The sequence below is a fragment of the Oncorhynchus nerka genome, linkage group LG20, assembly GCF_034236695.1.
Source record: "Oncorhynchus nerka isolate Pitt River linkage group LG20, Oner_Uvic_2.0, whole genome shotgun sequence".
Classification (NCBI taxonomy): domain Eukaryota; kingdom Metazoa; phylum Chordata; class Actinopteri; order Salmoniformes; family Salmonidae; genus Oncorhynchus; species Oncorhynchus nerka.
Window position 1 is genome coordinate 35,848,945 of NC_088415.1, and position 26,741 is coordinate 35,875,685.

The following is a 26,741-nucleotide window of genomic DNA, read 5'->3' on the forward strand; positions in this document are numbered from 1 at the left end:
AAAATATTGCTACGTTAGTCTTATTCTAAAATGTATTACAATTTTAAAAATCCTTAGCAATCTACATACAATACCCCATAATGACAAAGCGAAAACAGGTTTTGAGAAATGTATTGCAAATGTATAAAAAAATAAAAACATTATTTACACAAGAATTCAGACCCTTTGCTATGAGACTCAATTGAGCTCAGGTGCATCCTGCTTCCATTGATCACCCTTGAGATGTTTCTACAACTTGATTTGAGTCCACCTGTGGTAAATTGAATTGATTGGACATGATTTGGAAAAGGTCCAAGAATACAGTGGGCTCCATCATGGAAGAAGTTCCATCCTAAATGGAAGATGTTTTGAACCACCAAGACTCTACCTGAAGCTGGTCGCCTGGCCAAATTGAGCAATCGGGAGAAGGGCCAGAATTCCTCTCTGGAGATGGGAGAATCTTCAAGAAGGACAACCATTTCGTTTTCTCCCATTCTTCTCTGCAGATCCTCTCAAGCTCTGTCAGGATAGATGGGGAGCGTCGCTGCACAGCTATTTTCAGGTCTCCAGAGATGTTCGATCGGGATTAGGCTGGGCTCTGGCTGGGCCACTCAAGCACATTCAGAGGCGTGTCCTGAACTCACTCCTGTGTTGTCTTGGCTGTGTGCTTAGGAGTGTTGTCCTGTTGGAAGGTGAACGTTCACCCCAGTCTGAGGTCCTGAGCGCTCTGAAGCAAGTTTTCATCAAGGATCTCTCTGTACTTTGTTCCGTTCATCTTTCCCTCGATCCTGACTAGTCTCTCTGTCTCTGCCGCTGAATAACATGATGCTGCCACCACCATGTTTCTCCGTAGGGATGGCGCCCGGTTTCCTCCAGATGTGACGCTTGGCATTCAGGCCAAAGAGTTAAATCTTGGTTTCATCAGACGAGCTAATCTTGTTTCTCATGGTCTGAGAGTCCTTAGGTGCTTTCTGGCAAACTCCAAACGGCCTGTCATGTGCCTTTTACTGAGGAGTGGCTTCCATCTGGCCACCCTACCATAAAGGCCTGATTGTTAGAGTGCTGGAGAGATGGTTGTCCTTCTGGAAGATTTTACCATCTCAACAAAGGAACTCTGGAGCTCTCACAGTGACAATCGGGTTCTTGGTCACCTCCCTGACCAAGGCCCTTCTCCCTCGATTGTTAGTTTGGCCAGGTGACCAGCTCTAGGTAGAGTCTTGGTGGTTCCAAACTTCTTCCATTTAGGAATGATGGAGCCCACTGTGTTCTTGGGGACCTTCAATGCTGCAGACATTTTTTGGTACCCTTCCCCAGATCTGTGCCTCGACACAATCCTATGTTGGAGCTCTACAGACAATTCCTTTGACCTCATGGCGTGGTTTTTGCTCTGACATTCACTGTCAACTGTGGGACCTTATATAAACACGTGTGCCTTTCCAAATTATGTCCAATCAATTAAACTTACCACAGGTGGACTCAAATCAAGTTGTAGAAACATCTCAAGGATGATCAATGGAAACAGGATCCACCTGAGCTCAATTTTGAGTCTCATAGCAAAGGGTCTGAATACTTGTGTAAATAAGTTATTTCTGTTTATTATTTTGAATAAATATGCAAACATTTCTAAAAACCTGTTTTTGCTTTGTTATTATATTGTGTGTAGGTTGATGTTTTATTTAATCAATTTTAGAATAAGGCTGTAACGAAACATAACTTAAAAAAGTCAAGAGGTCTGAATACTTTCCGAATGCACTGTATATACAGTTTATTGGCTACACCACTCTGTTCACGAAAATGGTTCGCTCCTACAGATAGGTGGCTTGCTATATAAAGCAGGCAGACAGTCATCGAGGCATTCAGTTACTGTTGAACGTTAGAATGTGTAAAACAATTGACCTAAGCGACTATGAGCAGGGTGTGATCGTCGGTGCCAAGCGCGCCGGTTCCAGTATCTCAGAATACTATACTACACACTATAGTATCCCTCGATCACGTAGTGCTTACTTTAGAATGTTGTAGTATACTGTGTAGAATACTATACTACACACTATAGTATCCCTCGATCACGTAGTGCTTACTTTAGAATGTTGTAGTATACTGTGTAGAATACTATACTACACACTATAGTTTCCCTCGATCACATAGTGCTTACTTTAGAATGTTGTAGTATACTGTGTAGAATACTATACTACACACTATAGTATCCCTCGATCACGTAGTGCTTACTTTAAAATGTTGTAGAATACTATACTACACACTATAGTATTCCTCGATCACGTAGTGCTTACTTTATCATTTTTGGATTGATTGAACTGCTAGCTAGCTTTACTTCTAGCTGCTAGCTTTGTCGATGCTGTTTTGATTTGAACATGCTGTCCTTGGGGAGCTCATGCCAGGAATTCCCTCTGGGGTTCCCGCTCAATCGTGTAGTGCTTACTATAGAATGTTGTAGTATACTATACTCCAGACTGTAGTATCCATTGATTGATTTGATTAGATTATTTAACAACACTATAGAACCACAACCGTAGGTACAATGCATTTAGACATTTGTCAAGAATAACAACATTTCAAATGTATTTCCATTGTGGTCCTGGTTCAAACATGGTACACATTTACAGCTAACCCACATAAAAATATACTATAGTATAATAAAGGCCCTAAACCTGGAGGGGGTGTGGTGTATGGTCAATACTGTTCTTAGCACGACACAACGCCGTGTGCCTGGATACAGCCCTTAGCCGTGGTATATTGGCCATATACCACAAACACCTGATGTGCCTTATTGTTATTATAGACTGGTTACCAACATAATCAGAGCAGTAAAAATACGTGTTTTTTCATTCCCGTGGTATACGGTCTGATATACCTTCAGCCAATCAGTCAGCATTCAGGGCTCAAACCACCCAGTTTATAATATGGTCTAAATAATGGTGTGTTACTATATTTATATACTATAGTAGTCACTGTATTGTTTTTGCGGACATGACTGTAATACACTATAGACGGGTTGGTTGTTTAGCAACAAAACCGACGCATGCGCAAATATGGTGTCACACCCTGACCATAGTTTGCTTTGTATGTTTCTATGTTTTGTTTGGTCAGAGTGTGATCTGAGTGGGCATTCTATGTTGTGTGTCTAGTTTGTCTATTTCTATGTTTGGCCTGATATGGTTCTCAATCAGAGGCAGGTGTTAGTCATTGTCTCTGATTGGGAACCATATTTAGGTAGCCTGTTTTGTGTTGGGTTTTGTGGGTGATTGTTCCTGTCTCTGTGTTAGTTGTCACCAGATAGGCTCAGTCACTTTGGTTTTTCTTTTTTCCTTGTTTTGGAAGAGAAGAGAACGAGCGCCATTCTCCTTGCGGAGATGGTGCTAAATACATCAACACGGTCGGTCCCTGGGATTGGGCTGGCCAACACGATTCGGTTTGCTTGGAAGGAAAAGGAGTTGGAGCCTTTAGGACGGGAAACTTTTGGAAGGATAATATTGATGGGGATTCTAAAGCTGACGGTGAAGGACGTGTTTTGTTTCCAAGGCAACTCGTTGGAGGGAGCATACGACGTGGCACTATATACAGAGGAGAAACACGATGATATCCTGAGAAGGGCAAGAGCAGTGGAAGGTGAGAGGCCGATGAGCCACTATGAAATAACAAGCCTGGCGAAGAATAACTTTAGGGTTGTAACTGTCAACATTTACAACCCTTACGTTAAGGACGAAGAGGTGAGGGCCTTTCTGGGGAGATACATGGATAACGTCTCCTCAGCAAGGCACCTCAAAGACTCCCTTGGGTTTTGGAATGGGAGGAGAGGCTTCCAGGCCCTCCTCAGAGAGGACCCAAAGGGACATTTTTCTGTCTGGGTTTAGAATTTGAGTGTATTACATGTTTTTATTTTATTCTTTCATGGGGTCTAATTTTACTTTTGTTAGTTTAAATGTAAGGGGTTTAAGGGATTTTGTTAAGAGGAGGGCGGTTTTTAGTTATTTGGAGGGTGTGGGGTTTGATTTTTGTTTTTTACAGGAGGTTCACCTGAGGGATGGAGGGGATGTTAGTAGGTTTAAGAGGGAGTGGGACAAGGGGGAGTCGGTTTGGGGTATTGGGGGTGCACTCATCGGGGTAGGGATTTTGTGTGGGCACAGGGAGGTAAAAGTGGAGGATTCTTTTGTGGTAATGCAGGGGAGTGTTATAGGCGTGGATGTCACGATAAGGGATTGTAAATTTAGATTAGTGGTGGTGTATGGGCCACAGGTGGTGGCAGACAGGAGGGAGATGGTGGACTGTCTGACGCCCCTGTGTGTCACAAATAGGAAATGAGTGATAGGGGGATTTTTAATACAGATTTAGGAATAGGGGGGGATAGCAGTGCAGGCGCCATTGCCGGGCTAATGGCTTGCCATGGTCTGGTAGATGGTGGTCTGCACACTACTCCGAAAATGGCCGGTCCTACATGGCGCAACTCCAGGGGGGTTGAGCGGAGGCTCGACTATATTTTTGTACCCAGGTCTTTGGGTAAGTTGTCTGGGCGGCTGTTGCCTGTTTTCTTTTTGGATCACGACGGGGTGCTCCTGCAGGTGGGGTCGCCAGTCTGCCTCTTTGGTAGGGGGTACTGGAAGTTAGATCGGGATGTGCTGGAGGAGCAGGCTTTTGTTGACAGGTTTTATGGTTTCTTTTGGAGGCTTGAAGGCCTCCGGTCCATGTGCGAGGGGGTGTTAGAGTGGTGGGAATTAGTTAAGGTGAGGATTAGGGCTTTTATATTAGGGTATTGCAAGAGGAAAAAAAGGGAGGAGAGGAGGGAGGTGGATCGTATCCAAAGGTTAATTGAACTCGAATACGAGGCAGGCAACCTCGGCGGGTCGTTTGACTGGGAGAGATCCGCAACCCTAAAGGCGCAGCTCAGGGAGTTGCAGGAGCGGAAGGCTCGAGCTTTCCTGGAACGTGCGCATAGTGGCTTTCTAGAACATAATGAGACTTGTTCTGCTATGTTCTTTAAGTCGGTTAGGGCCAGACAGAGTAGGAAGGTATAATGCATGGCGTTAGGGAAGAAAATGGTAGTATAGTTAGAGAACCAGAGGATATGGTCAGGGTGACAACTGATCATTTCCAAGGTTTATTTAAGGAAAGGGAAATAGATGTAGAGCAGGGAAATGTGTTTCTAGAACACTTGTCCAGGCGGTTTCCGGAGGACATTAGAGAAGTGATGGAGGCCCAGATTTCACTAGAAGAGGTTGAGAGCGCTCTTAGGAGGATGGGAAAAGGGAAGGTGCCTGGGATGGATGGGCTGCCGGCTGAGTTTTATCTCAAGTTTTGGGGTATACTTGGACCAGTGGTCCTCGAAGTCTTGAAGGCCATCCTTGAGACGGGGGTCCCGGGGGGATCAATGGCTGTTGGTGTGCTGTCACTTTTATATAAGAAGGGGGAAGTAACAGACCTTGGCAACTGGCGGCCGTTGACCATGCTGTGTGTAGATTACAAGCTACCTGCAAAGGTTTTAGCAGACCGGTTGCGCACAGCCCTTCCCTACGTCGTCCATGAGGATCAGACGTGCGGGGTAGAGGGCCGCTCTATTAGATGGAACCTACAGTTAATCAGGGACTCCATCGCTTGGGTTGAAGATAGAGGACTGCCTTTAATGGTAGCAGCGCTAGATCAGGTGAAAGCCTTTGATCGCATGAATAGATCCTTTTTATTCAGAGTGTTAGGTCGATTAGGATTTGGGGAGAAGTTCATAGGATGGATTGGTACATTATATGTCGGAGCGGGGTGCCGAGTTAGTGTAAATAGTCACTTGGGTGACGTTTTTGACCTCTCGTCTGGGGTCAGGCAGGGGTGCCCGCTCTCGGCTCTCCTCTTCGTTCTGTACATGGAGCCTCTGGGGGCTGCCATTAGGGCAGACACAGGGGTGGAAGGCTTGTTGATCCCTGGAAGTGGTGGGCTGCGTGTTAAGATGACGCACGACGCCGACGACACTTCTTTGCTGCTGTGCAAGGACTCGTGCCTGACAAGGTCCCTTGCCATCTTTGGGGATTTCACCCGAGCGTCGGGAGCAGTTCTGAACCATGCAAAGTCTTCCGTCAAGTTTTTCGGAAGATGGCGTGGTAGAACGGATGTGCCTGGGGGGTTATCTCTCTGTGAGGGGGTCCTGAGGATTCTCGGGGTCCATTTTGAGACCTCCGGCTCAGCGACGCTAAACTGGAACATGCGTATCGCAGTGGTACAGAGGAAGCTAGCAATGTGGAAGGCTAGGTATTTGTCTTTTTCATGGGCAAAGTCCTGGTCCTAAAGGTGGATGTGTTGCCGTCTCTTTTGTATTTGGCGTACATCTACCCATTGCCGGCTTGTCTGAGGAGGCCTCTAGTGAGGCGTGTGTTTCAGTTCATGTGGAGTGGCAGGTGCGAGTGGGTCGCCAGGGCACGCATGATCTGTCCCATCGGGGAGGGAGGTAGGGGGGTACCACATTTCCCCCTCAAGCTGGACACAATTTTTGTTTCTTTCTTGTTAACGGAGCTTGCTCATCCAGTGATACACCCATCCGGTTACCTCCTGCGGGTGTTCTTCTCGTATCAGGCGAGAAGCGTAATGGTGTGGTCTAACACGGGTCCTCGGGCGGAACAGAGTCCGGCGCCTGTAGTGGGCATCTCGGAAGTGGTCTGGGAGGGAGTGCATGCGCGGGGTCTGGACAACAGGCTCAAGGACCTGAATTGGTTGAGCCTCCATAAGTGCTTGCCAGTCTGGGGTCAGGCAGTGCTGTTCGGTCTGGGGTCAGGCAGTGCTGTTCCATCATGTACCGGTATAGTTTGGTGCAATCCCCCACCTGTCCAAGATCCTCTTGTGGCAGGGAGGAGACTGTGTGCCATGTCTTTTGGGACTGTGCCTTTGCCGGAGTAGTATGGGCTAGGGCACGTGTGTTGTTAGGTTTGGTAAGGGGGGATTTTGTATTGACGTGGGCCAGGTTAGAGAGAGGTGTAGGGAGAGCGAGAGGGACGGATAGGGACAGGTTTCTGCTCTGGCTTCTCATGAGTCTCTTTAAACGGGGGCTGTGGGAAGCCAGGCAGAACATGGTGAAGACAGGGAGAGATTGGGGAGGTGGAAGGGATAGTGAGGAGGGTGGAAGGAGATTTGAGGGGGAGGATGAAGAGGGAGGAGAGGAAGTGGGGGCAGCAAGCTGCTCGGGAGAGGTGGAAGGGGGGTTTAGGGCTGGGTGTCATTTAGATTTGTAAGGGGATAGATTAGGGACCGGGAGATAGGGAACGGTATTTTGTAGGGTGACGGGGAGAGAAGATGCTCCCCTGAGGTTTTGTTTGGGGTTTATGTTTAGTTAAATTAGTTCAATTAAAATACCATTATTTGAGTATGTATGAAAATTATGAGTTGTAAAGAATGAATGGTATTGAAGATAAATAAATTATTTTTTATTAAAAAATTTAAAAAATAGGGCTGTTTTGGTTTTTCCACGTTTATTGTTTTGTATTATGTTCATGTTTAGTTTTCTTATTAAAAAAACATGAACTTCAACCACGTTGCATTTTGGTCCGCCTCTCCTTCCCAGGAAGAATCCCGTTACATATGGGGCAAAGCTGACTGGGTTAGATCAGGTATTCCCAGGGGGTTTGTGTACCCCAGTTTTTTATTCACATTTTCAAACAGTCCATTTATATTATCCAACAGGGATATACATTTGGGCGAGTTTTTTTTCTATCTAAGTAGCTTCGTTTCACTGCCAAAAATAAAATAAAACCATCTAGTGTTCAGCGAAATAACAACACAATGTCAAATACAGGTAGCCTAGTCAAATAATTTTGGACACAACAGTAAAAATGGTTAACTTTGTTAAAGCAAGGCCCCTGAACTCTCGTCTATTTTCTGCACTATGCAATGATATGGGCAGTGACCATGTAACGCTTTTACAACATACAGAAGTTATCTGGTTATCAAGGGGCAAAGTATTGACATGTTTTTTTTAAATTGAGAGACGAGCTTAAAGTTCTCTTTTACTGACCATTTTCACTTGTCTGACCGCTTGCATGATGACGAGTTTCTCACATGACTGGCCTATCTGGGTGATGTTTTTACTCCCCTGAATGATCTGAATCTAGGATTACAGGGACTCTCAGCAACTATATTCAATGTGCGGGACAAAATGTAGGCTATGATTAAGAAGTTGGAGCTCTTCTCTGTCTGCATTAACAAGGACAACACACAGGTCTTTCCATCATTGTATGATTTTTTGTGTGCAAATGAACTCAAGCTTACGGACAATGTCAAATGTGATATAGCGAAGCACCTGAGTGAGTTGTGTAATTGCGCACCCAGGTACTTTCCCGAAAGAGATGACACAAACAACTGGATTCATTATCCCTTTCATGCCCTGCCTCCAGTCCACTTACCGATATCTGAACAAGAGGGCCTCATCGAAATGGCAACAAGCGCTTCTGTGAAAATAAAATTTAATCAGAAGCCACTGCCAGATTTCTGGATTGGGCTGCGCTCAGAGTATCCTCCCTTGGGAAATCTTGCTGTTAAGACACTGATGCTCTTTGCAACCACGTACCTATGTGAGAGTGGATTCTCGGCCCTCACTAGCATGAAAACTAAATACAGGCACAGACTGTGTGGAAAATGATTTAAGACGGAGACTCTCTCCAATACAACCCAACATTGCAGAGTTATGTGCATCATTTCAAGCACACCCTTCTCATTAACCTGTGATGAGTTATTCACAATGTTCAATTAACAAATAAGGTTTTATATGTAAGATGGTTAAATAAAGAGCAAAATTATATTATTTGTGCTCTGGTCCTATAAGAGTTCTTTGTCACTTTCCACGAACCGGGTTGTAACAAAACCTCACTCATTCTTATGTTTAATAAATGCATCGTATAATGTGTGTGACAGGCTTACAATGAAGGCAAAAACACATTTGAGTGCGCTGACCCTGGTGCTAGAGGGGGTACAGGACTATAAAAAGTGTGGGAACCACTGGCTTAGATAAACTACAATTAGTCTCCAATATTTATTGAAAACAAAATGTGCACAATGAGCACTTGTATCTCAAATGCATAGCTAGCGATTTTTGTTGTTGCCATAAAATGTTCTGGAATGCGCTGAACTGAACAACCTGTTGAAAAACGGGGAGGGGTTGTGGGAACGCTATCCGCATGGCCACTGTACTTTAAATACATCAATCATTGCTTCAAGCCACACCCACCAAACGGGAGCAAACATACCTCAAAGTCTGTTCAAGACCTTACAAGAATGTTTTGGGGATGGATACATGTAGTTCAGTGCAAACCGTTCCGCAATGTAGTAAACGTTCAAGCGAACTGAACGCACCTATAAAGCTAGCTGAAACGAGCCACCTACGATTCCACGCATGGCAGCTTCTTGTCACGGATTTACTGTAATATTCTCTGTAGTGTTTTTGCAGCTGTGACTGTAGTATACTATAGTGTTTTTGCAGACCTTACTGTAGTATTCACTGTAGTGTTTTATTATTGTGACATTATTGCAGTGGCTTTACATAATTGATATCTTGAATAAACTCACTGATGGTCCAACTCAACACATACCATTCAGAACAATCGACCACACCCCAAACATGTCTTCAAGACAACAAGGCCACAAAATGGTTGCTCACTGAAATAAACCAACAGCAACAACGCCATACAGCAAATATACAAAGGACCTTCCAGGTACAAAGCTTTCTCCTGAACTATTTAAATGTATATATATATATATAACTAGGTAGGCTAGCTGAGAACAAGTTCTCATTTGCAACTGCGACCTGGCCAAGATAAAGCAAAGCAGTTCAACACATACAACACAGAGTTACACATGGAATAAACAAACATACAATCAATAATACAGTAGAAAAATCTATATACAGCATGTGCAAATGAGGTAGGAGAAGAGGTAAGGCCCCTCCCTCACGACGCCAGGACAGCGGAGTCAATCACCACCTTCCGGAGACACCTGAAACCCCACCTCTTTAAGGAATACCTAGGATAGGATAAAGTAATCCTTCTCACCCCCTTAAAATATTTAGATGCACTATTGTAAAGTGGCTGTTCCACTGGATGTCATAAGGTGAACGCACCAATTTGTAAGTCGCTCTGGATAAGAGCGTCTGCTAAATGACTTAAATGTAATGTAAATGTAAAGGCAATAAACAGGCCATGGTGGCGAAGTAATTACAGAATAGCAATTAAACACTGGAATGGTCGGGTGTGCAGAAGATGAATGTGCAAGTAGAGATACTGGGGTGCAAAGGAGCAAGATAAATAAATACAGTATGGGGATGAGGTTGGATGGGCTATTTACAGATGAGCTATGTACAGGTGCAGTGATCTGTGAGCTGCTCTGACAGCTGGTGCTTAAAGCTAGTGAGGGAGGTAAGAGTCTCCAGCTTCAGAGATTTTTGCAGTTCGTTCCAGTCATTGGCAGCAGAGAACTAGAAGGAGAGGCGGCCAATGGAAGAATTGGCTTTGGGGGTGACCAGCGAGATACACCTGCTGGAGCGCGTGCTACGGGTGGGTGCTGCTATGGTGACCAGTGAGCTGAGATAAGGCAGGGCTTTACCTAGCAGAGACTTGTAGATGACTTGGAGCCAGTGGGTTTGGCGACGGTAATCTGTTTGTTAACTTGGCTTTCAAAGACCTTAGAAAGGCAGGGTAGATATAGGTCTGTAGCAGTTTGGGTCTAGAGTGTCTCCCCCTTTGAAGAGGGGGATGACCGAGGCAGCTTTCCAATCTATGGGAATCCCAGGCGATACGAAAGAGAGGTTGAACAGGCTAGTAATAGGGGTTGCAACAATTTCGGCAGATAATTTTAGAAAGAGAGGGTCCAGATTGTCTAGCCCGGCTGATTTGTAGGGGGTCCAGATTTTGCAGCTCTTTCAGTGCATCAGCTATCTGGATTTGGGTGAAGGAGAAGTGGGGGAGGTTTGGGCGAGTTGCTGTGGGGAGCGCAGGGCTGTTGACCAGGGTAGGGGTAGCCAGGTGGAAAGCATGGCCAGCAGTAGAAAAAGCTTATTGAAATTCTCAATTATTGTGGATTTATCGGCAGTGACCGTGTTTCCTAGCCTCAGTGCAGTGGGCAGCTCTGAGGAGGTGCTCTTACTCTCCATGGACTTTACAGTGTCCCAGAACCTTTTTGAGTTTGTACTACAGGATGCAAATTTCTGTTAGGAAAGCTAAGGCTAGCTTTTTCAAACTGCCTGTGTATATTGGTTCCTAACTTCCCTGAAAAGTTGCATATCACGGGGGCTATTCGATGCTAATGCAGAACACCACAGGATGTTTTTGTGCTGGTCAAGGGTAGACAGGTCTGGAGTGAACCAAGGGCTATATCTATTCCTGGTTCTAAAAATTTTGAATGGAGCATGCTTATTTAAGATGGTGAGGAAGGCACTTTTAAAGAATAACCAGGCATCCTCTACTGACGGGATGAGGTCAATTTAATTCCAGGATACCTCGGCCAGGTCGATTAGAAAGGCCTGTTTGCTGAAGTGTTTTAGAGAGCGTTTGACAGTGATGAGGGTTGGTCAGTTGACTGCAGACCCAGTAAGGATGCAGGCAATGAGGCAGTGATCGCTGAGATCTTGGTTGAAAACAGCAGAGGTGTATTTGGAGGGCGAGTTCGTTATGAGGATATCTATGAGGGTGCCCGTGTTTACAGATTTGGGGTTGTACCTGGTAGGTTCATAGATAATTTGTTTGAGATTGAGGGCATCAAGCTTAGATTGTAGGATGGCCGGGGTGTTAAGCATGTCCCAGTTTAGTTCACCTAGCAGCATGAGCTCAGAAGATAGATGGGGGACAATCAATTCACATATGGTGTCCAGGGCACAGCTGGGGGCAGAGGGGGGTCTATAGCAAGCGGCAACTGTGAGAGACTTGTTTCTGGAAAGGTGAATTAAATTAAAATTACCCTACCAACTAACCCTACACTCATTAAAAACCCACCACCTTATTCCACTACTTTGATCCTATCTGATACTACCCCAGGATAATGACTTGAGAGGACAGGGCACTACCACTCAACACACCCTGTAACTCTTCTGAAGTCAAATCTCATATACCCAAGTACTTCTCTGCAGCTGCCACCACATCTATGTTCTGCCTTACGTTTAATCTCTGCAGTACCATTGATAACGATTGCTATGAAGGCTAAGAAGCCAACCTTATGGAAACATATCACTCATTGGGCTTGCCCTCTGTTCTGGCACAGATCTACTATTCACAGGGATCCTCTCAGAATCCCTCACCCTTCATCCACCCTCCATTATCTTCTTCCCTGCCTTAGCATACAACATCTTCTACACTACTCGCCTCTCTCGCACCGGCCAACATCACAAGCACCCTTATAGTTTCTCACCTGAACATGGCCAAGGGGTGCTTTTACACATATCCTAAATGTCCTCCCCTAATAAGGCTGCCCAGGGGAAACGCTGACCAAAACTTTGGTTCCTAGCCTGCCACACAATATTGTTCAGTTAGAAGATTGTAGCTGAGTGATGTTTAGGTGAGGGTTATGGTGATGCCCATCTACTGTGGGACTCCAGTTAAAAAGCAGGCAGAGGCAGAGATACAGTTCAGTTTAAGAGTATTTATAGGCTCAGGTAATGGAGATGATACATGGCAGGGAATGATTGACAATTGTTGACATGAGACTCTTGTCTTGAATTGAGACTTGGTTGGCTTTGCATGGAGTATGGTTCATCTAAAAGGAGACACCGAAAGGTGCAAATAATAACTGTCAATTACAGCAATGAGCATGCATGATTAATCAGCAATAATCAATGGCAATATGTAAATGAAATAAGCATATAAATGGGTAAAGCTATGCATAAATATAGCAGCAGTTAATAATGAATGGCCAGAAAGTGGGTGCAGTAGCCTGTGGCATGGTAGACCGAAACTATAGCAGGCTAATTGAATGGTTACATAGCATAGCAAGCAAACAATATAAAGCTAACAGAAGTAGCAAGCATCGCCATAAAGGAGGCCTAGTTAGCATAACAAAGGCAATGCACAAAAAATGCACCAATTATTAATGTAGCCATTAACGCTACAAGTACCAAAGAGAACAGATCAATAGACTCAAAATGGCTATTTGACTGATCCTCTAGAATTTTGCGGCCATCCGATTTTATAAGATAAAAGGTTTGTTCTCACATTTTAGTGACACATACTGGTTGTTGTTTATGAGAGTTGTTTGTCGTGCTCAACTACTCAGCTCTGTCTGGGTGAAAGGCCCAGTTTGAACCTGCCCATATAAATACCTTGTAGAGTCCATGCCCCGACTAATTGAGGCTGTTCTGAGGACGAAAGGACGGTGTTCCTAATGTTTTGTGCACTCTGTGTATACTACGGTCATGTCCACAAAAACCCAAAACCCAAAACCCTACAGTGAATACTATAGTCATGTCGGCAAAAACACTAAAGTGATTACCACAGTAAAGTCTGCAAAAACACTAGTGACAATAGTATAATGTAGTATTCTGATACTATCAAAATTAGGCTTCTGTTAGTTTTTGTTCTTGTCTTTTTTTATTTGAATCAGTCACTGAAATATATGATCCGGGAAGCCTAGTGAGTGCGCTGCACTCTCCGACCACTTGTGACAATAATGGTCAATTAAGTGTAGGTTAAATGAAAAACAGCAGGACTGCAACCTGCGCAGCCATGTTCTGTTGGAGTCAAGCGGAGACGTGAGGGCTCTGCATTTCAAGATGGCGCCTTGCTCAGACAACATTTATCTCCAATGTAATGGATTTTCTGTCATGCGGCTCCCTTTCTGACCATCCTGTTCCCGAGACATAAGAACGTTTGATGGAAAGGGATATTCCTATCGCTAAGCCTGAGCGCCTTTTTAATGAGAAGATCTGAGGTTGTCTTGTTTGTCCTGAGGAGAAATACAACTGAGTTGATTAGGAGAGATATGATTATAGGATTGATTTGATTTGGTGTGATGCTGATTTAAAGGGAGGAAGTGGATGGTAAGGAGGCGGTGCATAAGAGAGTGTTCTGAAGGTGATAACGTGTGACAGGGCCCACTGGATACAACCAACCGCAGTGCTGTGTGTGTGTGTGTGTGTGTGCATGCAGATGACTATCCTTCAGCACCCAATCTTGCCTCCTGCCTCTTATTTTTTTCTCTCCTTCTCTCCCTCCCAGACATTGCATTAATATGCACCACCATTCTCCACCTCTGTGGCCAAAACACTTTCACATAAAGTGTTCATCTCACACAAATCAGTCATTTTAATGGTGGGATGTCAGATGGGAAACAGGGACCGACAAGGGAGGGTTAGTAGGAAGGTCACCTATGGGCCGTCATAAGGACCCATCAGAGATGGGTGCTTTGGGAACAGAGACAGTCAACAATCTCGGTATCGAGTGTCTGTCTAGTCCTCACCCTGATGATGCTTTTAGTATTATTTGCATTCAGGAGCGTCATGCACCACATTTTCACGAGGGCTACTGAATGGCCAATTTCAATATCGTGATTGAATAATCAATTCAGTTTAAGCAAAACTACATATTTTATTTCATGTTTTACAAATGGATGAAGTTGAAGGTGCAAGTGACCCTTCAGTATCAATGGACTTGGCCAATATGTGTAATAAGACAGACAGACTGATTGGCCAAGCGCAGTATTTTCTTGAATCGGCATGCAGATGCTTCTCAGTGGGTAGTGACAGAGTAATCTGTCTCTCTGTTGCCCTCTGGTGGCTTTAGATGTGGCCTAATGTCATACTTTTGCCATTGTGTTCACTCACTGATGGATTTAAGTGCATCTTTTTATTTACTGTTGTCAAATTGATACTTTTATTCTTTCAGACCATAGAGCAACAGTGACATAACGCCTCTTTATTATACAAACAATACTTTAACAGCAAGAGGAATGGAGGTCACAAAGAACTGTAATGTTTTATAAAAATGTAAAATACAAAAGACGATAATCATACAAAATAAAAATATAGTATCTTGGATACCTGTAAACTCAAAGGCCTACGAAAGAACAGCAATACAAAAAAATCAAGTGTAAACATTTTGCTAAACAAAACTCAACACAATTAGAAATTCTCTATGGATTGCCAGTGGGTTGAAACATTAGCCTTTTGTTTCTACCACCAGCCCTTGTCTCTGGGGCTCACGATTATGGTCCATTATCATTCCGTACAGAACACTGGCCTCCCTCTTACAGTAAATGATTTCATAACAAGTTACTGGTCTCCTCTTAATTGTTCTGGCTCTACGAGGAATAGGTTCTGCTGGGTGGGCTCTGCCTTCGACGTGCAGTTCCTGAGTTCCTGTCTTAGCTCAGACAGTTGGTGAGCGTGATTAGTGAGGGTGCCGTTGACCTGGGAGAGGTACACATCTGACTGCCTCTCCAGCTCTGCCCTGATCCTCTCCAGATCCTCGGCCAGGTGACTGAAGCCTTTACACTGGCCCTCCATGCTGGCCAAGCGCCCCCCCACCTCCACGACCTCCTTCTGGACTCCCAGCGCAGTGGAGCGGCAGCCCTGCACCTCACCGGCTAGCCGCCTCCTCAGTTCCTGGAGCTCTCCTTTTAGCCGGGTCAGCCTCCTCTCTCCCGCCCCCAGCATGGAGGCCTGGCGCCCCACCAGCTGCACCACGCCCTTCACCTGCTGGGCCAAGCGCTCCTCCCGCTCCTGCCATGTGGTGTTGGCGTGCCCGACATCCCGGACCACTGACACTACAGAGTCCTTCAGGCCCTTCAAGATGCGGTTCACGGAGCGGACGTTGAATTTAAGCAGCATGATTTCACCCTGGACTGAGCTCCCCTCTCCCTCCCGGTGGTCTTCCCTCTGGGACAGTCTGGTCAGGAGGCTCTGCAGCGTGAGATTAACGCTGTTCAGACGGTCAGCCTGCACATCCAGGAGACCCTTCAACTCTCCGCCTCCTTTCTTCTCCTCATCCACCACATGAGTGTTCAATGTGGCTGTTTCTCCCTGGTGGATGGGCTGAGAGGAGGACATGCAGAGGAGTTCCAAGCCACGCAGCTGTTTCTGCACACTGTCCACATCCAGCTCCAGCCTTCTCCTGAGGGACTCCAGCTTTGTCTCCAGCGTGGGCACGACTTGCCCCTCAAGCAGGGCAGGGGCTGTAGCGTTCCCCAGCTCCTCCACAGCCGTCAGAAGACGACCCTCCAGAGCCTTTAGCTTCCCCTCCAGACGGGCCTCCAGGCCACCTGGCCCCATCCCTCCCTCTAAGCTGCTACCCTGGACCCCGCCACTACCACTGCTCCCACTTCTGCCACCCCTGACCTTTCCACTCCCTGTCAGGTTGAGCTTAGCCTCCACATACCCCAGACGGCCCTCCAGCATGCCCTCTACATGGGCCTTGTGCCCACCCAGCTCCACCCTCAAGTGCTCCTGGGACTGGTTGAGGACTGCTACTGACTGTTCCAGCATATGCACCCTCTCAGCCAGGCCAGTGACTGTACCACAGCATCCCTCTGTCAGGTCATGTCCCTGAATCTGAGCCTGCACAAGTCCCAGCTCCTTCCTCAGTCCCGTGGCGCTGCCCTCCAGGGCCTGCTCCATCTGTTCCTGCCTCTCCTGCTGCTCTCTGTGGCATTGCCGCCTCACCTCCCCGGCATTCTCTTCACAGCGGCTCTCAGCACTCTCCACGCGCTTCTCAAACCCATCGATGATCTCCGTCCGGGCCCCACCCAACTTGACGTCCACTAGATCCTCCATGGCCTTCTGGGTGTCTCTCAATGGGGTCCCTGTTAAGCTAGCCATCCCTCCTGACATCTTCTTCAGTGTGTCGTCGTGCTTGATAACCGTGCCTCTCAGCTCCTCCAGCTCAGCGGCCTTTGCCTGCAGCTCAGCCCGGAGCTCCTCCACCCTTCCTGTCAGCTCGCCCAGCCCTGGGAATGCCTGGCCACCATCCAGGCCCTCTGCATCAGGGTTCCCTCCTGGGATGTCTGCAAAGCCTACAATGGAGTGGGGGAGGAGGACAGAGCGGGGACAGGGCCTGGTGATGCAGACAGAAGGGCGGAGAGCATCCTGCTTGCGTCCTCTTGTAGTGAGGCACGCAGGCTGTCCTCCAGACCGTTCACTGTCCCACTAAGTGTCTCCAGACCCCGGGATAGATGCCGCATGTCCTCCTCCATCCGATCCAGACGCTCTGCAGACTCACTGCCCACTGTGTCTAGAGCCTGGCCTACAGCGGAGAGAAGAGTGTTACATACACAATCATACATCAGAGAGATCGAGAGAGTAAATGTAATGTAACATAAGTGTTCATCTGTACGAGTATTTGTCTGCATAAAGCCTTTGAAGAATGTTGCCAAAATCAATGGAGTTTCTGTGCATTTATGCACTCTAAATACATATAGATATCCTCTTCCAGTAGAGGAAGCAAGGCTAGAATCGTATGTACATGTAATATTCATGATGTGCAGCAGTACTGAAAATGCATTGGAATAACACTCTGTCTTACCATCGATTTCTTGGCTGCCAACAAGGGGAGCTGTTTCTTCAGCAACGGGCTCCAGCTCTGAGTGATCTGTGTGGTCTGGATGATCAGGTTGGTCTGGTCCAGGTTGCTGGTGATGGTGATGGTCTGGCTCTAGATCAGATTCAGGCTGGTGGTGGTCTGGCCCCTGGTGGTCTGGTTCCTCATGGTGGTCTGGTTCAGGTTGATGTTGGTCTGGCTCGTGGTGATCTGGATCTGAGTGATGGTCTGGTTCAGGCTCGTGGTGGTCTGGCTGTCGGTGGTGCTGTGGCACAGAAGGGTAACTCTCAAAGGAGGACACTGGGTAGGAGGGGTGGGTCATAGGAGGCCCAAAGTGACGTATAGGGTAGGACTTGCTGGGAGGAGGACCTTTTGCTTTCATGGGGTAAGACTTCATAGGAGGAGGTCCCTTCATGGGAGGGTCCTTGGCAACCATTGGGTAAGATTTCATGGGAGGAGGGCTCTTGATCTGACTCCAGGGATTTCCTTTAATGGGTGGGCCCTTGAATGGTGAGCCCTTGAATGGAGGCATCGCCTTAATTGGGTGGTTGTAGGCTGGGGGTCCCTCCATGCAGCCATAGCCAGAGTAGCCTGGACAGCAACGCCATTCCAACTCAGTGACAGTCTTATGGGCAACTTTATAGACTGGCTTGTACATCAGACGGTACCTGTGGGTCGATGGAAAAAAATATGAAAAACATGACTCAAGAAACTGCATAAGGTGACGTCTGTGAACAGCAGAAGGAAAAATGGCAGTACTGTTTTCATAACCTTTTCATATGGTAATAGCAGCAGAAACAATAATAGCGGTTGTTTTTACAGCAGTTATACACATAGTAGCCATGGTATTGGTAGGCGGCAGTAGAAGCAGCAACAACAGTAGCAATGTCAAAGGCAGTAGGTTTGTTTGTAGAACTATTAGGAATAGTTGTCTTGTGTAGTATGGATCACTCACATGAGGGTTGAACACTTCTGACCCCAGGCACACTTGTTGTACTCAGCCTTGACATAGGGTGTTACACCATTCTGCATGGTGAATGACATAGTCTTCTCAACCACATAGGCACAGTGGTTCCTGTCAGAGGGAGGATGATGGGGGGAAAAAAGACATCAGATAACAGTCTTAAAAATGTATTTTATACCTAAAAACAAACTTACAACATTTCTAACTGGCTTGAGAAAACTAGGAGAAAGAAAATTGACCAGGACAACCGATAATCAACTACAGTATGCACTGAATACTGAGCAAATCTATAGTCAGCCCCCTCTGCCCTGTATAGCCCAGTATAGTCAGAGTGAGTACTCACTTGTGCCTGCTGGTGGGCTTCCCATGGACAAGGTGGTGAGGATTGGGTCCAGCTTTGTAGAGGTTGGACTGGTGGGGTCTGTAGGATTTGGCATCAGCCAGTGACAGAGTGACTGACAGGAGGAGAATGGGATGTAATGCCACCACAATGTGCATTGTTACTCCCACTCAAGGAAAGGTAGACGAAAAATAAAATAAACTGCTGACAGAAAGAATGGCAGTGTAGTTTCTAAAGAGAACGTAAGTCTGCCTTACAGGCAAGTTTTGTGTTCAGCTTGAGGGAAATCCTAAAACTTGAATCCTCAGAGGTGTCAGACGTTAAAAGGATGTATAATTCAGATGTATAGCATCTCACTAAAGACACCTCACAGAACTAGAAAACGGTCAGTTCTAAAGCGAAAGCTTCATGCTGAGTAACCAAAATCCATAGATGAGAAGCTGACACGGAAAAAAGTTGTCAGAGAAAGAGTTCTTCAGCACTTAGGAAAAGCCAAGTCAAGTACAAGTTTGTCGGTTGGTGTGGCCCTGGTGCAGTCTGTAGCTACGGGTGTGGTGGACTCTCTGTCGGGGTGACAACAGTCCACTGTGAGCTGACAGGGCGGCTGCCGGGCCCTAATAGAGGGCACCCCCTGCATTTATTTGCATATCCCCCTCCCACACTGCCTTCCTGAAAGTAACACAAGTGTGAGAGTAGAGGGAGAGGGCCCAGTCCTCTATTCCTTCATATGTGTCAATGCTCATTAATGCTATATAATAGTGCTACCATGAATAGGCCTAGCTAGGGCCTCTACCATCACCAACATTACTCTGGCTGCGGCCTCTTATTCAACTTCCTCATGCAGGGATGGACAAATGGCTTTCGAAGGAATGCAGGATAGTAACAGTATCCCTTATCCAACATACACAAATTCAGTATCTACTGTCTCCCTATCGAAATGATGACCGAGCAATATCTATTTCTGGAAGCCATTACATGTGGGTTATTCTCTAACTGATATGATCTTAGCCATAATGGACCATGGGTCATGTCTAAAAGTTAGGTTTTTCCCATGCAGTAAAAGGTCATCTGAGGTGACAGTCAGGGTCACAGAATTAAATCAAACACGTTATTTAATGTCTCTCTATGGTCAGGGTTATGTGGGTTATGCCTCTGAATTTGAGCCCACTGCTAAGGGGACATAAGGGCAAAATTACATAAGCAATAAGTCATTTCTCTGTTCAGATAAAAACAGCACATTTGCAAAACAAACGGCTCATGATGGAAATTAAGCTCGGCAGTTGACACTTTCCCTGCTCTGTCCATTTCATACGATTCGTACAGTAGATATATTTTATCCACCACTGAACAAACCTATGAGAAATAGCTACTGCTACATTATATCTGTTACACAGCTGGACTCACCCCACTCTCACACACACCCCACCCAGACTAACAGCTAACCACCTGGACCAACCAGGAACAAATACAAACAAATAGCCTGTGTGGAAACACACCCACCCTTCCCAGTACCTCATCCCCCAGTAAACCAACATGCTGAATCACAACATGTCTTTGTTCAGCAGGGCAGTGCTCAGTGAGGTTGTTGGCTGGTTAGTAATTATATCATAGGGGGATTTTAGGCCTACAAGCCATCAGTTAAAGTGCATTTACATTTTCAATAACCCAAGTCCTTAAATCTATTTGCATAGTGTTGCTAACTTGCTCGTAGAGAAAGTGTGACTCATCAGGTAGGCTACATACATGTGAGGCGTGTGCCTGTCTTAGAGACATCTTATGGGTTAAAAATAGAAAATAGTGTAATTTTGCAGTCATTGGTCTTACCCAGGACTCAAGCCCCTCAGTAGTGGCCACAAACCATGTACCACAGAATGTTTAACTAAGCAGCTGGTGCAAATAACTTAACACAAAAGTATGTATACTGAATAAAAATATCAATGCTACATGTAACGTGTTGGTCCCATATACACAAAAAGATAATTTCTCTCAAATTTTTGGCACAAATTTGTTTACTAGTGAACAATCCTCCTTTGCCAAGATAATCCATCCACTTGACAGGTGTTGTATATCAAGAAGCTGATTAAACAGCATGATCATTGCACAGGTGTACCTTGTGCTGGTCACAATAAAAGGCCACTCTAAACTGTCCAGTTTTGTCATACAACAAAAGGCCACAGATGTATCAAGTTTGTCTCAAGTTTTGAGGGAGCATGTAATTGGCATGCTGACTGCTGGAATGTCCACCAGAACTGTTGCCAGAGAATGTCATGTTCATTTCTCTACCATATTTGGTAGTACATCCAACTGGCCTCACAGCCACAGACCACAGGTAACCAATTGGCTGATTTCCTTATATGAACTGTAACTCGGTAAAATCGTTGAAATTGTTGCATGTTGCGTTTTTATATTTTTGTTCAGTATAACATGTACTAAATGTTACTTTGTAGTAATTTAGGTTAAAAGTATCCCATTTGTTTGTGTATTTATAATGACGGTATATGGAAGAACCATGTTAAATGTTGATACATGAAACTGCAGAGGTCAGTTTCTCCCCAGAAATGATTTATCAACTGGACCTTGTTAGCCTGCACTCTGTCAGGAACAGGACTAACATTGTATCCATTATTTCAGAGCAGGCTTTTGATTAGCCCTCGTTTTAAAGGGTAATTTCCTGTATCCTGTTTGTGCCTGGTCCCACCTTCTTTACCTGGGAACTCCCTGTCACGCGCTGATACAAAACAACAGAATTTGTGTGTGTGTGTGTGTGTGTGTGTGTGTGCGAGCACAAATGTGTCCGTGTTTCCAATCCCTTAACTCTTAGCTACGCCACCATTTGATCTGTCAACAACAAGTCTTCATTGTGCCATAGGCAGGACTTGACATACTCTCAAACATAGGAGCTAGGCTTGATCCTGGACTGGTAATGCAACACAAGCACACCATTATTCTAGTAGTTAGAGCAGGCCACTCCACCAGGAAGTGCACTGAATGACATCACAATGTAGCAGCTGTTCCAGGCTCTACTCCTCTACTCACCTGCCCATCGTAACTCTGAATTCAGAATGTAGAATGTTCACATACCTATTATCACAACTGTTTTCTGAATAGGGTGAGGTGTAATTTACCTGCCACATGCTTTTCCGCACACAGCAGAAAAGTGTTGAAGCCATGCAGTGACTAGAAGGAATGGAGCATGTGAGATGGTGTGTGTGTCCACATGACTTTAATGTCTCTGTCTGTCTCTCTGTCTGTTTACTATTGACACCAGACATCTACATTCAGAGCCTGCCTGTGAATTATTTTAAGTCAGGCTTATGTTGTCTATGTTTGTTTCTCCAAAGTCGGTGTGTCTAAAGAGGAGTGTGACATTGGCAGTGTTTAACTAGGAATCTGCTACTGTTCTGATCGCTGGGATATTGGTTGGTCTTCTGCCAGATTCACAAACCCATGTATTTTTGCTATCAATTTAACCATAGATTTTTCTTGTGCAAAAACAATCTACTGCACAGTACTTTGTCTTGTTGAGATTTTATTTTAGGTCTGGCATTTAAATGTCTGCTGGTCAGACTTTTCAATGTTGCGTTATTTTCAGGTGTGTGTGTGTGTGGTTTCCGATTCTATGTGCATTGTGGAAATGTACATGTTAAAGGTTACAAACGTTATCATCATCCGCAGTGTCATATCTCTCGTGGGGGTACCTGCCATCACATCATCTAGCTCCGAGGATCTTCCCTCTGAGATGAGGTCATTCCCCAAACAATTGAATAAAATGTTATGCATTCTGTCTCGGTCTTACTTTCAGACTGTACTAGACTGAACTTGCTTTTGAGTAGGCCTACTGACAGCCATGTGGAAGAACAAACAGGGATAATTGGTCACACCCCTCCATCAACCTAATGTGTTTCCTCTGCAACTTCCTGAAGATTCTACTGTACCATCATACTTCCAAAGTGACCGTTTTTGTGGTTGTGTAAAGTACCTGTTCAAGTATTATTGTCTATGTAAGATGGAACTTCATGTCTTTCACGTGGTGTGTGGGAGAGGTAGCCTATTTGACACATTCTTGTAGTATGTCGATAAACTATTGACATAATACAAATGTTGAAAAGACCCAAGCTCATTTGATGGCCACATGGGGAAGCAGTAGCTGGTGGCACACTTAACACCCATGTTAGAGGTTGTGTGTTTGTGTTAATCTGGTCTCATACCATGTGGCTCTGTAGTGTCCACACATCTGTAGACATAGTCCACACAAGACCTGCCTACACATACAGAACACCTCCTCAGTCGTCCTGGTCAATTGGAACAAGCCATTGTCATGAAATGTTTCATTTCATAGCAGGACCTGCTGGGTGTGTAGCAGAGGAGGCTGGTGGGGGGAGGACAGCTCATTATAATGAGTGGACTGGTATCAAACACGTGGAAAACCAGATGTGTTTTATACCATGACATTTATTTAGTTTCAGCCATTGCTATAAGCCCATCCTCCCCTTTTTTCTTTCTTTAAAAAAGAAGTGCCACCACTGGTGTACTGTAGCAATGGGTGTTTTCCATTTCCATACACAGGAAGAACCATGTTTGAGGCTGCCCCCTGGTGTAGCCTTCAGTGAAGTCTGTAGAGAGCAGCTTGATAGTGCCAGTGTATTCTTTCTTCTTTAGGGAGGAAAAAGTTTGTCCACCCTCATTGTGTTGCTAAGCCTCTATTGGCTGAATGGCTTGCTAGTGGATGTGGTATTTTAACCATGTGCCCTTGAAATCTACCTATTGTTGGATAATGAATCATTCTCCACTGATACACCATGAGGGGGAAAAAAACCTTTTTCTCAGCGGAACCTCAAACTTATTGTTAATTTTCTATGCGCTTTGATGTTCCCTCCAGCAGAAATGTTCTCATTCTAGGGGTTCCCTTTCATCTTTTAGCCCTCTAACGAGGCCAAATATGCCCATGCTAATATGTCAGCCCCTATGTGCCCCCTAAAGTCTCTGCTGCTCCATAGATAGTTATGTTGTCATAGCAACGATGGTAGGCATACACCCCAGGAAGTGCCCATGCACTAGTAATTAGACCTATAGGAATTGGCTGTTTGTTGTCACTGGGTCAGCATGTCCCACATGTGGTTTGTGGGACTGATTGATCCAGTATGTATTCTGGGATTTACCATCAAGTGCTGCAGCTGATCCAACCACCAGACATGATTGTATACCCAACTGTGAGAAAATAGGCCTATGGGTGGTACAGACTACAAAATGCACATGATTTTATTTGGTGTAACATGACGCTTTGGTGTAACATGATCAAGCTACGAATGATTGTATACAATTGGATAAATTACTGATTAACTCAAGTCTTGACACTTGGCAGCCTATTGATGTGTCAAACTTCTCATTTACAGTAGGCTACCACTCCTGAAAGCATTGGGTTTCCACAGTGCCTGGGCTTGGGCTTCTGCCCCGGTTGTTTTGGGTCCAGCCCCGAACCTTCTGAGTTTCCATAACCACACATAATGCTATGCAGTATTTAAACCAAATGTTTTTCCAGACAAATTTTGATGACAAAAATAAACAATACAATATATCGCACTAGGAAGTAGTAAGGTAATGCGCTAGGCAGTAGTAGGGTTGTCACTCGTTAACACAGCAACAAAGTCATAATTATGGTTAAACTCCCTCCCATTTCGAAAATGTATCTTCTTTAAAATCTGATTTTAAACCAAACCTCAAACACACTGCTAACCCTTCTTAACCCTAACCTTGAGTTATGACCAAAAAAATAATTTAGATTTGAGGGATTATGTAATGGGGAATCCCTGCAGTAGGTATTGCAAGATCCCCTGAAGTGACGCGGTAGCTACTGTGATTGACCAGGATTTTACAACGCAGTGGACCGTTCACTTCCCCTACAACTATAGCACGGTTTAGCTTTCCATCCAATTGGTTAGATTTACATGCCAATATGATAAAATCCGCATAAAGAAAATATGCGCATTTTCCCACGAGTTGTGTTTCCACCAAACGGACTGCAGATAATCAGTGCGTGACGACGTGCAAACAAAAAAGTGTTCATGTACTACATTCAAAAAAATACATTTGTTTCATTGCATTTTCAACTGTACAGATAGTTTTGTCACAAACTGTTGCTTTTAAATGGGAAATGTGCCTACTCTGGTCTTGGCACATGCACGCTAGCCAACACCTCGCAGATACAATGGGGGTAGGCTGTGTGGGTAGACTAGTCTACATGATTCCATTTTTATGGATAATATTTACATTTGTAAAACCGCAGTCAATCATCATGTCACCAGAATTTAGACCCTAGATATTTATTGGAAAGGCATCAAAATCACCGTGCACTTTCACCACCCAGTGAAGTTCATCATTTATGTCATCTGTAGCCAAATAAACTGCATGGTTTCCGGAGTCGTAGTGGGAGCACCACACATGTCATCTCGTGACTCCAAGTTTACTTCAATATGATGGTTGTTATATCAATATTTGCGCATAAAGGCGTTTCCACCGGCTCTTCTCGCATAATTTTACCGAAACAAAAAGATCCCACCATGTCGAACGAACAAATGATCTGTCAGCATTTATAAAATTGTACAGAAACTTCCTTTCATCACAGCTTTCTGATTATTATTTTTTATATGGTATGACTTCGCACGCATAAAAACGGTGGCTGGAAACGTGGTTATTGTCATCATTCAGCAAAACAGCTGTCATTCAGTCAATCTGCAGTTTAGCACAGCACAGAGCAAATACGGATATTCTGAGCTTCTCATGTTGAGCAGGCAGCAGTGAATGAGGTGGAAAGGGCAGAATAGCCAGAAAGTAAAAGTGCAGCAGCAGAGTTAGCCACAGGTTTGTGCAGGGTTAATGGTAGCTAACTAGCTAGTCTCCCTCAGAATAAGTGTTGACTAACGCTAATGAGCTTGCGTTTGTGCTCAGCATCAGTTATTTAAAGCAACAAGGCCTGAGGGGGTGTGGTATATGGCCGATATACGCGGAGTGCTAGGACACAGCCATTAGCCGTGGTATATTGGCCATATACCACAAACCCCTGAGATGCCTTATTGCTATTATCAACCTAATTAGAGCAGAAAAAAATAAATGTTTTGTCATACCCGTGGTGAATGGTCTATTATAAACTGTGTGGTTCGAGACCTGAATGCTGATTGATTGAAAGCCATGGTATATCAAACCGTATACCATGGGTATGACAAAACATTTGTATTTTTACTGCTCTAATTACGTTGGTAACCAGTTTATAGCAATAAGGCACCTCACGGGTTTGTGATATATGGCCAATATACGACGGTTAAGGGCTGTTCTTATGTACGACGCAACGCGGAGTGCTAGGACACAGCCCTTAGCCATGGTATATTGGCCATATATCACAAACCCCCGCCAATATTCCACGGCTAAGGGCTGTGTCCTAAGCACTCCGCGTTGCGTTGTACGTGGAACAGCCCTTAACCGTCGTATATAGGCCATATACCACACCCCCTCGAGACATATTGCTTAAATACCCCATGTCTGTCAGCCAATCAGCATTCAGGGCTCGAACCACCCAGTTTATATTTAACAGTATATTTTGTGAATAGGCAAGTTAAGGATGTTATAAGTCATGATATTAGGAAAAGGGTTTATTTCCAGCGAGTGTATTTCATGGGTTTCATTTCTGTAGCTACGGTACTTATTTATTTGACCTTTTATTTAACTAGGCAAGTCAATTAAGAACACATTCTTATTTTCAATGACGGCCTAGGAACAGTGGGGTTAACTACCATGTTCAGGGGCAGAACGACAGATTTTTACCTTGTCAGCTCGGGGATTCAATCTTGCAACCTTTTGGTTACAAATCCAATGCTCTAACCACGAGGCTACCTGCCGCCCCATATAGTGTAGCTCGGCTGGCTAGCCACGTTGCTAGCTAGCTCAGACTGAAGAGATTTGTTTTTCTGACTAA

At 45.0% G+C, this 26,741-nt stretch overlaps 1 protein-coding gene across 1 annotated transcript; it reads right to left on the reverse strand.

The window, feature by feature from the left end:
* Nucleotides 1-14,832: 14,832 nt before the first annotated feature.
* Nucleotides 14,833-19,324, reverse strand: LOC115101665 (EMILIN-3-like). Its single transcript, XM_029621128.2, is given in 5 exon segments — nt 14,833-16,962; nt 16,965-17,177; nt 17,457-18,139; nt 18,427-18,546; nt 18,779-19,324. Coding segments are annotated over 5 exon segments (2,925 nt in total). The 5' UTR covers nt 18,934-19,324; the 3' UTR covers nt 14,833-15,208.
* Between the last annotated feature and the right edge of the window lie 7,417 nt (nt 19,325-26,741).